The following is a 10,552-nucleotide window of genomic DNA, read 5'->3' as shown; positions in this document are numbered from 1 at the left end:
CTTTAATTTTATGCAACAATAGAGCTTTGATCAGCTAGAGCCTAACAATTGCTGCTACTTCAAATGTAATCGGGAACTAGGGGCACCTCGTGTACGTCCAAGAGCTTTTCTTGAAACCTATACACGTTTAGGCAAGTGTGCGGTCTTCGCTCCATATTTCTTTTGGATAGTTTGCTCGCATTTGTTCGAAAACTTTCTATTTGGTTCTTCCGTTCCGAATTATACGTTATTTCAAATTTATTGGAGAGTCAAAACATCTCAAATTTGATCAAATTTATACAATAAAGCACCAATATTCATGATACCAAATAAGCATCATTAGTATCTTCATTAAGCATATTTTCATAATATATCTATTCGGTAATTTTGGTACTATGTAAAATGGTTTGACTCTCAAAGTTGAAATGACTTACAATTTAGAACGGAGGGAGTAGTATGCACGTACAAACACAAACACACATGAGGGTACTATGTAATACTCCCTCCGTCCCATAAAAGGTGCAATTGTAACTTTTTTTTCAGATAGATTAGTGTTGTTGGCAAATGACCTGAGTAGCCTTAATAGTTGTCTCAATCCCACCTTTTTTAGGCGGGCGGAACGATTTGGTTTCCACCTCCGGAATCACGGCGCGAGGCTGTTCAGTTCTTGCCGCATAAAAAATCGGCGCCAAAAACAACAGGCGCTAAAAAAATAGCCCACCAAAACAAAAGAAGCGGCATACAGCTTCATTAACTCCGAACTGTTATTAGCCGGCGCCATTTTTTCCAAAGCCAAAATTTTACAGACGCAAATACAAAAACAATTCAGAGATGTCCCCGCTCAATTTTTCACCGGGTGCTTTATTCAATCGCGGAGAGGCAGCCATGCACTTCAATCATCTGCCTGCGTTCCACAACACCAACCAAATTACTCATGAATGAAGCCTTATTGCTCAAATACCTTCATAAGTTTTTTAACAGAACTGATATCCTTGGGTTCATCTCATTTGGGAGAAATACTATTCCAATGGTAAAATGCTAGGACAGGTGAAAAGGGGATCTTTCTGGTGGAGAGATATTGTAAGGTTGCTGGACAAATACAAGGGCATAGCATCAGTTACGGTGAATAATGGTAGTATATGCTTACTTTGGCAGGATATGTGGAACAATAAGGTTCCAGCACAGTCTTACCCACAACTTTATTCTTTCACCAAGAGGCAAGAAATCTCAATTCAGAAGGCCTATGAAATTGCAGACATCCAACACTTATTTCATCTGCCTCTCTCAACTCAAGCTTGGGACCAATTGCTTCAACTAGCTGCGGACTTGGAAGGAGTATCTCTTAATGCTGAGCTAGACACTTGGTCATACATCTGGGGTAGCCCTTATTTTTCATCATCTAAAGCTTATCGCTCACTCTCTAGTCATAATAGACATCATCAAGTCTTTAAATGGCTTTGGAAGTTAAAGATGTCAGAACAAGCACAAGGTATTCTTTTGGTTAGTCCTCAAGGATAGACTAAGTACAAGAAACGTTCTTAGAAGGAAGCAGATGGTCCTGCCTTCTTATTCTTGTGTTCTGTGTCAACATAACAATGAGAAACTTTGTTCCACCTGCTACTTGAATGCCCCTTTGTACAGGAATATTGGATATACTTAAGCCTATTTCTTCCCAATTTGTCAGATGAGCCTTACAACATCCTTAACGGCTTCAGAATCCAACTTCAAGTTCAATTCTTTATGGAAGTCATAATCCTCATGTGTTGGTGTATTTGGATGGTCAGAAATGACTAGATTTTTAAAGGAATTACCCCCTCAATTGAGAGCGTCTTGCATCGTTTTAAGTTTATTTTTACTCAGGTTATCCATCGAGTAAAAGATGGCTGGAAGCAGCCTATGCTTGAATGGCTAGAGCAAGCATTGTAATTTTCTTAATTTTCTTCTTCTCGTTCTTTGTCTCCTAAAATGTAACTTTTTATAGTGCCTTTTCATATTTAATATATATCCAGCAGGGGAACTTCCCCTCCTGTTTCTAAAAAAAATTACTCATGGCCTTAGACCTAAACTTGCCACCAGAGGAGGGAGGTCGAGAGGCTATACCTGACCTAAATGGAGATGTAGACGAAGCACAAGATCCAGGAGGTGATGGTGTCCAACGAGATCACGTCCAAGGAGGAGGCAATCCAGCCGATGGTGTCGAAGGTGACGTCCGTGAAGGAGGCAATCCAGAAATTCAAGTCCAGCCGGGTCAAGATCTGGGAGGAGGCAACCAAGTTGTTCATGATTTTGATCTCAACGATGAACCTGAAATTATTGAGGAATTCGAGGAAGGTAAAATTACATTGAAATTCCTGTCTCAATCATAAATCTCATCAAACTTTTCATGATACAAATGCATGGTTCAGATCTGGTATTCTAGAACTGCAAATACAAGTCATTATTTTGTTTTGCATCCCATGATAGAAATACATGTTATTACCTTTCACTGGTTTATAAATCTTCTGGTAGGGATGCTAGAACATGAAGAACAGGAAGAAGCCAACTTCAGTGTTCATCCTTTTGATATGATCGATGCACCTGTAGACATAAACGAATTCGAGGAAGGTAAATTACTTGAAACTCTATCTGTATTTCCTCTTAACAGTACTACAATATTAATTCAAGCAATGTTATGTGTCTGTGTTGTCATTTCATCTACTAGCATTCTGGTTGTGGAAATACAAGCAAGTTATTATTAGTATTTTCATCTTATCATAGAGGGACATGTTATTACTTTTCACTGGTTGACGTATCCTGTGGTAGTGTGGCAAGAAGGTGACGACCAGGGTGGAGGCAACTTTAATGTTCATCCATTTGATATGAACGAAGTACCTGTAGACAAAGACCAAATTAATGAAGGTAAATTACATGAAACTCATTCTGTATTTACTCTTACTACAGTAATAAAACATTGATCCTCTTATTCTAACATTTTTCACTTGTCTACATGAAAGCTAACATAAATGGAGATGAAGCACATAGTTCAAAGAATCTGACTGAGATGCAAAGGCAGGACATATATGCAGCTTTGCTTGAGAGAAGTAGGCGTGGAAAACACATAGTGGCTCAGGTGCAGGCAACTCCACGGCCGCTACAAACTCATCAGTAGAAGCAACCTCCTGCATCCCGGCCGCCGCCTCCGTCTTGCCCGGAGTCGGCCGATCCTCCTCGGCCGTATCCGGCACGACCAAGACATCATCCTCGATGGCTCTGACCTCCGAGTCGTTGTGGGGCAACCCAATATAGCTGCAGAGAGCGTAACATTGCCGCATAGCCAAGTCCATCGTGGGCTCGTGGCTGCTCGGGCGCGTTTCCTGATTTCCTACCGAGGAAGCGTCACACCCATCGCCTGAAATCTTGCCACCGGCGCGCGCGTGGAACGTGCTGCTCGGGCCGTCCAGTACTGTCGGTGGCCGCCCTGCTCCTGCTCGATCGGAGCCGTCGATGTGTCACGCACGCCATGCGTGCTCCAACCGTTGCGCGGGGATGGAGGAAAGGCGAGAAAGGTGTGTGCATGCACCGGCGTTTTTCCGCTTATAACTTGGCCCTCACTTCGCACGCCATGGGATTGCTTTCTCCTCCGCGTGGATTGAGGTGTAGCCGTATAGGAAGAGAGAACCGCTTTTCTCGCTGTGAAATCATTTGCTTCAATTCGGTGTTCTGCAGCTTTTCATGTCCCCGGTACTCACTCCATCCCCATGCGATTCAAAATTTGTCGGGAAAACAAATCATTATACTCAAATTAGCATGTGTGCATGTGCGTGTGGGCATGCGGCAGTCAACTAGCATCAAATATAACTAATAAATACTCTCTCCGTCCCAAAAATAAGTCATCCTAGGACAGATTAACAAGATAGTAAAATGACCTTAATTGTCCCTATTTATTAGTCATACTTCTTCATGCCCACATGCCAAATTGAGTATAGTGACTTATTTTTTGGATAAATTTTGAATCGCAGAATGACTTTTTTTAGGACGGAGGGAGTAGGGGCAATCGAAGTCATTTTATTTTATTGTTAATCTGTTCAAAAATTCTGTGGGTGACTTATTTTTTTTGATGGAGGGAGTAGGCGATAGATAAAATGAACAAAGCGTGTGATCATTCTTTCGGTCTCCAAATTTTGGAGAGCATGCACAAACTATGAATAAGGATGAAAGTTCGTATAGAGTAATGGATAACTAAAGTTTATATAGATTAAGTGGTAGATAAAGTTCATTACAACCGGATAGAGATAACAAAGTTTCTCTGAGTACCTAGTTAGAATTTGAACAAATGAGAGAAAACAAATAAGCAATCAATTAGCTGTGGACCTCAAATTTATCCATGAGCTTCTAACGCACTTATTTATGTTAAAGTACTAGTTCGTGATGAACTTTTGTATTTATAAATAGAAAAACTACCTTCAAGGCTTAGTTTATTTCTTGCTCATGAGTCTATGCCATTAGCATTTCAAAACTTTCCGAAGAGGATCCTAATCGAATCATGAGAAGGTCTCAACTGTCCCACATGTTTCGGGATACAAATACGAAGTTATAATTACTGAATGGTGTAAAGCAGGGGCGGAGCTGCAAGGGGTGCTGGGGTTCCTGCAGCACCCCCTTAGCCCATGCAAATCCATGTAGTATTAGTTATTTTATCCTCAATTTTGCACATAAAACATGAAGTTATTGTAGCTGTAAGAGTCTCAGCACCCCCTCTGAGGGGATCCTGGCTCTGCCCCTGGTGTAAAGTACCTATAATCACCTACAAGTGAAATGGAGAGATTGACTTTTATTGTTGCATATGTTGCACGTGGCTACGTGCTTCATTTTTTTATGCCATGCTTCATGTTCTTTTCATAAACAAAGAGAGCATGCTAGAAGTCCAGCTCCAACTGCCCATGCATCAGCACCACCAGCGTATTTCGTGATGCACATTGCTGACGCTATACTACGTGGTACTCCCTCCGTTTCAATTTTTAGTCTGCTTTTTTTTATCCTAATTAATAAGTCAAATTTCTTTAACTTTCCATCAAATTCTAGAAAAAAATATATTAACATTTATAGTAGAAATGAATGCACTATTAAAACAAGTTTCATGGATTTAATAAAAATAGTTAGACGAAATGAATGCACTATTAAAACTAAAGTGACGTAGTACTGAGGGAGTAGCTAATTTACAATAATGATTTTTCAGTGCTGATATGTCCTTGGAGAATATGGATGCCTATTTGAGGACTGAAATCGTCCGAGTTCAAGGCCTTGTTTAGTTCCCAATTTGGGATAGGCAAAATTGGCATTTTGCCATAAATGCGCAACTGTAGCGTTTCGTTTGTATTTGTGAATTATTGTCTAAATATTGACTAATTAGGCTCAAAAGATTCGTCTCGCAAAGTACAACAAAACTGTGCAATTAATTTTTGATTTCGTCTACATTTAGTACTCCATGCATGTACCGTAAGTTTGATGTGATGGGGAATCTTCTTTTTGCATAGTGTCAAAGTTGGGAGTTTGGAAGGAAGTAAACATGGCCCAAGAGATAGAGTACATGATAGCTATGGTTTATAGTTTTGTAAGGCGGTATTTCCGATCCCGACTAAAGGTCGTACCCTGACTAAAGCTGACGGTATTGAAACCCTAGTCTGCAAACACGTGAAACCATAAAACTCATTGTACTCACTGAGATATGCGGTGTGTGTGTACGTTCTTGGTGTCGTGCTGTTCTTGCTTGATCTCGCTAGAAGCAGAGTTCCTACTGAACCAAATATCCGCTGACCCATATCGTCTACAGGTTGCAAAGTCCAGCCGGTGAATGTGAAGAGAGTATTTGTTCCTCCTAGCTAATTACAAGCGTGCAAGTATAAGCTTTTGTTTCTAGTAGAAATCTTCCTATAAGCGTTTCACACTTGCAAAACATCAGAACTCAGCGCAGTAGTCCCCCAACCCTACGTAGCAGACAGGGCATAGATACTGCTTCCAGCATGGTCTTGGACTTGCAAGTTGCAACCCAAGAGGAACCAAGGACAAAGATACGCGCACGACACACAACACACAAGTAGAAAACGTTGTGTCATCAATGGCCGACGACACGGCCGCCGCCCCTCTCCTGACGAGCCATGAAGCCGAGCCGGCGGCGAAGGTGCCGTCTATCGATGACATCATCGAGACGCACATCGGCGGCACCGGCGCCATGCAGCTGCTCAAGGCTTTCCTGGTGGTGTTCGCCAGGGTCTTCTCGACGGGCAGCTTCTGTTCATCTCCGTGTTCACGGAGGCCGAGCCGCGGTGGCACTGCGTCGGCTCCGGCGCCGGCAACTTGTCCGGCTCGGCGCCTGCGCAGGCCTCGCCGTGCACGCTCCCGGCAGGTACGTGGGCGTGGGACCGGCCGGCGGAGACGTCGGTGGTCTCCGAGTGGGCCCTCAACTGCGCCAGCCCGGCGGTCCTCTCCCTGCCGTCGTCGTCGTTCTTCGCCGGCTGCCTGGCCGGCGGCTTCCTGCTCACGATGCTCGCGGACTCCCTCCTCGGGCGCAAGAGGATGCTCGTCATGGCGCTGGCGTCCATGTCGGTCGCCGGCGCGCTCACCGCCTTCGCGCCGAACGTCTGGGCGTAAGCTAGCCGCGCTGCGGTTCGCCTCCGGGTTCGCCAGGTCGATGGTGGGCACGTGCGCTCTTGTCCTCTCCACGGAGCTCGTCTGGAATCGGTGGCGCAACACGGTGAACTTCGCGGCCTTCTCCTGCTTCAACCTCGGGTTCCTGTCCCTCCCAGCGGTGGCCTACGCGTTCCGCGGGGCCTCGTGGCGGAGCATGTACCTCTGGACGTCCCTGCCCTGTCTCTTCTACGCCGTCCTGCTCCACTTTCTCGCCCAGGAGTCGCCACGGTGGCTGCTGGTGCGCGGCCGGACGCAGGAGGCCGTCGAGACGCTGCGACAGATCGCCGCGCACAACGGCAGCGGCACGGCGACCGCGACCAGCTTCTCCAAGCTGAACGCATGCGCTGCCATGCTTGAGGACTCCGGGATGACGAGCGCTGGCGGTGGCGTGTTCGCCACGCTGCGGGCCATGCTGGAGCGGCGGTGGGCGATCCGGAGGCTGGCGACGGTCATGGCGGCCGGATTCGGCGTGGGCCTCGTCTACTTCGGCATGCCGCTCAACGTCGGCAGCCTGGGCTCGGACCTGTACCTGAGCGTCACGTACAACGCGCTGGCCGAGCTGCCGTCGGCCGCCCTCTCGTGGCTCGTGATCGCCAGGGCCAGCCGGCGGGGCTCGGTGGCCGCGCTCGCCGCGGTGGCGGGGGGCGTGCAGCCTCGCGTGCGTCGCCATCCCGCGGGGCGCCGCGGCGGCGCGGATGGCCGCCGAGCTGGTGTCCTTCTTCGCGACGAGCACGGCGTACAACGTCATCCTGATCTACGCCATCGAGCTGTTCCCGACTTCCCTGCGCAACTCCGCGCTGGGGCTGGTGCGGCAGGCCATGGTGCTGGGCGGCGTGGTGGCGCCCGTCCTCGTCGCGCTCGGCCGCAAGAGGAGCTTCTGGTCGTTCGGCGTGTTCGGCCTCGCCATCGGGTGCTCAGGGCTCTTCGCTGCCTGCCTGCCGGAGACGAGGGGGAGGAGCTTGTCTGACACCATGGAGGAGGAGGAGCGCAAAGACGCCGCCGTTGCCAATAGTAGTGATAATGATCTACGTACGTAAGTTCACGTAAAATTGGTTCAGTTTACGGTTTTTTTTTCTTTTTTGATGAAGCTAGCAATGCAGCTGTCGGTTGTGTAGCGTGCACTCGCTCTATGTATCATCTTAGTAGCTAGCAAGCAACCTTATACGTACGTTTTTGCGCGTAGCTTTGTTACAGTTTATTATTTAGAATGATTGGAAAAAATGAAAGGTACCAGAAATCTGAGTACCTTGAAGTATCTAAAGAGAAATACCAAATATTTTTTTAATTATTTTTTCCCAATCAAACAGTGGAAAACAAAGGAAGTACCCAAGTACCAATGGCTACTTTTAAACTACCGTAAAAGAGCTCATTTCTTTTTAAGATTTAGTTGTTTATTGATTGTATTGGACAAGTTCACACTGACTAATTTTATTTGATGGAAATAGAAGAGAAACATGGGAAATAGAGCAAAGTATGACATAGAGCCTGAACAAATATACTTGATCATGTAATAAAAAAAAGATAAAGGGAAGATCATCAGGTATCTACTTAGTGTACCTAATTATGACGGTCTCATAATCCCGCAGGATATGTACAACTCTAAACTGAAAGTAAACACGTGTGACTATGTGAGAAGATATCAATCTTTAATTCCTAACTCAGACAGGATCAAACCACAATCAAGTGCATGTCTTTCGGGTTGATCACACATGCTCATGTTGTCTACGTCACTATGTATGTCGGGGATAGATCCACGAAGGAAGAAGACGGACTCCTACTAGGATTCCCCTACTAGGATTCCTCCTTATAACTGACTAGCAATCCCGCCACTCGGAGTATATAAAGGAGGGCAGGGTCCTTAAATCGATAGGCGAAAACCTCATAGAACCACAACAGAGGACGAAATCCTCAATACCAAACGACACCCAAGCGCAGGGCGCAATATAGAACACCCCAAACAAGACGTAGAGTATTACGCTACTCTGGCAGCCTGAACCTGTATAAATCTGTATCTTGTGTCCTCGCTTGTATCTTCGAGTTCCAGGTCCAACAATCCCCACCAACCAATCTACTATCTTGGGATACCCTCAATAGGTTGCCGGGTATAAAACATCGATATCTGACGCGCTAGGTAGGGGTGATCATCGAGATCATCGGGCGAGCTTGAAGAACCTCATCATCAAGATCAATCTAATTGAAAAGAAGCAAGTCGTCGAGTCGGAGTTCCGAGCAGACAAATCTACACTGAGACAGAATCGATGCGCTCCGCATTCTAATCGAAACTGAGTCGGTTTCCGCCGTAGGCTGCTCCATGCGGCTCATCGATCAAGGCAGAGGCAAATCTGATTCAAGTTGGGAGATCAAGCAGATCGAGGGACCCACACCATAATTCCTAAGATGGCAAAGATCTGTTATAGTCATATGCGAATTGAGGCAAATAATCAGGTTCAACTATTCTATGTGAAAAGCAATTTTGAGGGATTTGTGCTGCACGCACATGGAAGGCTACCACAAGATCTCAAAATCAAAGCCTAACGTACATAGAAGATGTACGCGAGCACTACTACCCCGACGTCCGGCCGCATCAAGTTGCCGACGACTACTTCGACTACTCGTCTCGACTAGAAAACTAGTTGAGGACGGTCTACTACGACTACTCATCTTGACTAGAAAACTAGTCGAAGGCAGGTTTCACGTGATCAACAACTAGTCGGAATCGACTTCGACTAGTTGGCTTCATCAACAATCAACACAGCTTCGTCGACAATCGTCTACAAATCAAGCTAAGTCACTTTTTTAATTATTTCATATAATTTTTTTGGCTTGTTTTCCGCGTGTAGGGCAACACACTGAGTACTTATTTGTGTACACCTCTCGATAGAAATTACCCTCCAGAGCTACACTTTGCCAATTATTCCTGGGGCATGTTAACTGATAGCCATGGGCTTGGTGCACCGAATTACGGAGGCTATAGCCACGTGCTTTGTGCACTTAGTTTCGGAAGCGCTGCCAATAGGCTTGGTACATCAAATTTCGGAGGCTATGGCCACGGGTTTGGTGCACTGAGTGCTGGAGGCTCACAACGGCTACACCCTAAGGAGGCACAAATCCTATGCGTTGCAACACACGCTCTCCTCGTCAAAAGGCAGAAAAGTCTCACTGACTACTTTACGCGCAATCGCGCTCTCTTTTTATCGCAATATCGACTAATTATTTTAAATGTCTTCTCTTAGCGGTCACTGATCTCCTCGAGCAGAACACGCCTTAATTCGTGAAAGTTTCAGATCTTTTGTTTCCTAAACGTTAGGATGCGAGACAAAGATTTTTGTAGCAGCAGTGCCAGTACGCGTACACGAGACAAAGATCTTACACGCAGTGGTAATGGCTAAACAGGGACTGGGAGTTTAAACGTAATAGGTTAGCTACTAGGGAAAAATATGACAGAAATAAGAGCATGACATATAACATTTACATTACATTCATCACTGAATAAATTTTACATAATGTATGCATCTCTTTTTGCAGGTCAAGCTTCGACGACGATTCTCCAGGATGCTTATCGTACCTCCAATGGCTCCGTTAGCTCCCAGGCTCGGGGGCTCAGGGCCAATTACTACTCGGAATACCTCTAATAGCTCAGCTAGCTCTCAAGCTCGGGGGCTAAGCACCAACAACTACTCGACATGGCTCCTACAGCTCACCTAGTGCATAAGCTCGGGGGCTGGAGGCTGCAAAACTACTCAGATGACGATTGGCGTGAAGACCAAGCTTGCTAAGACTCTTGGATTGATTATTTAATCATTCCAAGGCTCGGGGGCTGATAAGTTACACCTAACAGTTGATTCTTTTCAAGATGAAAGAAAAAAATTCAAGATTTTATTGACTCTCAGCCTGATTCTTTGATTCA

The 10,552-nt window shown here is 45.7% G+C and overlaps 1 protein-coding gene and 1 pseudogene across 2 annotated transcripts; one reads left to right on the top strand and one right to left on the bottom strand.

The window, feature by feature from the left end:
• Positions 1 to 492: 492 nt before the first annotated feature.
• On the bottom strand, positions 493 to 3,829 carry LOC117840390 (uncharacterized). Of its 2 annotated transcripts, none has more exons than XM_072290877.1 (5): positions 3,016 to 3,829; positions 2,753 to 2,850; positions 2,459 to 2,556; positions 2,080 to 2,283; positions 493 to 883 (listed from the first exon to the last, which is right to left on the bottom strand). In XM_072290877.1, exons 1-3 carry the CDS (start codon positions 3,300 to 3,302, stop codon positions 2,531 to 2,533), a joined length of 411 nt encoding a protein of 136 aa, XP_072146978.1. In that variant the 5' UTR covers positions 3,303 to 3,829; the 3' UTR covers positions 493 to 883; positions 2,080 to 2,283; positions 2,459 to 2,530. The 2 variants fall into 2 exon arrangements, with proteins under 2 accessions (XP_072146978.1, XP_072146979.1); XM_072290878.1 differs by having other exon boundaries at positions 2,085 to 2,283.
• Positions 3,830 to 5,794: 1,965 nt separating this feature from the next.
• On the top strand, positions 5,795 to 7,861 carry LOC117840800 (organic cation/carnitine transporter 2-like; annotated as a pseudogene).
• Positions 7,862 to 10,552: the final 2,691 nt, after the last annotated feature.

Source organism: Setaria viridis, chromosome 9 (genome assembly GCF_005286985.2).
Source record: "Setaria viridis chromosome 9, Setaria_viridis_v4.0, whole genome shotgun sequence".
NCBI lineage: Eukaryota > Viridiplantae > Streptophyta > Magnoliopsida > Poales > Poaceae > Setaria > Setaria viridis.
The sequence above is the reverse complement of the archived record's forward strand: the minus strand, read 5'-3'. Positions and strand labels throughout refer to the sequence as shown.

Coding starts and splice junctions, on each gene's coding strand:
- LOC117840390 (XM_072290877.1), bottom strand. CDS start 3,302: ATGGACTTGGCTATGCGGCAATGTTACGCTCTCTGCAGCTATATTGGG. Junction 2,851..3,015: donor TGTCCTGCCTTTGCATCTCA/GTCAGATTCTTT, acceptor CTTTGTCTACAG/GTACTTCGTTCATATCAAAT. Junction 2,557..2,752: donor GATACGTCAACCAGTGAAAA/GTAATAACATGT, acceptor TTATGTCTACAG/GTGCATCGATCATATCAAAA.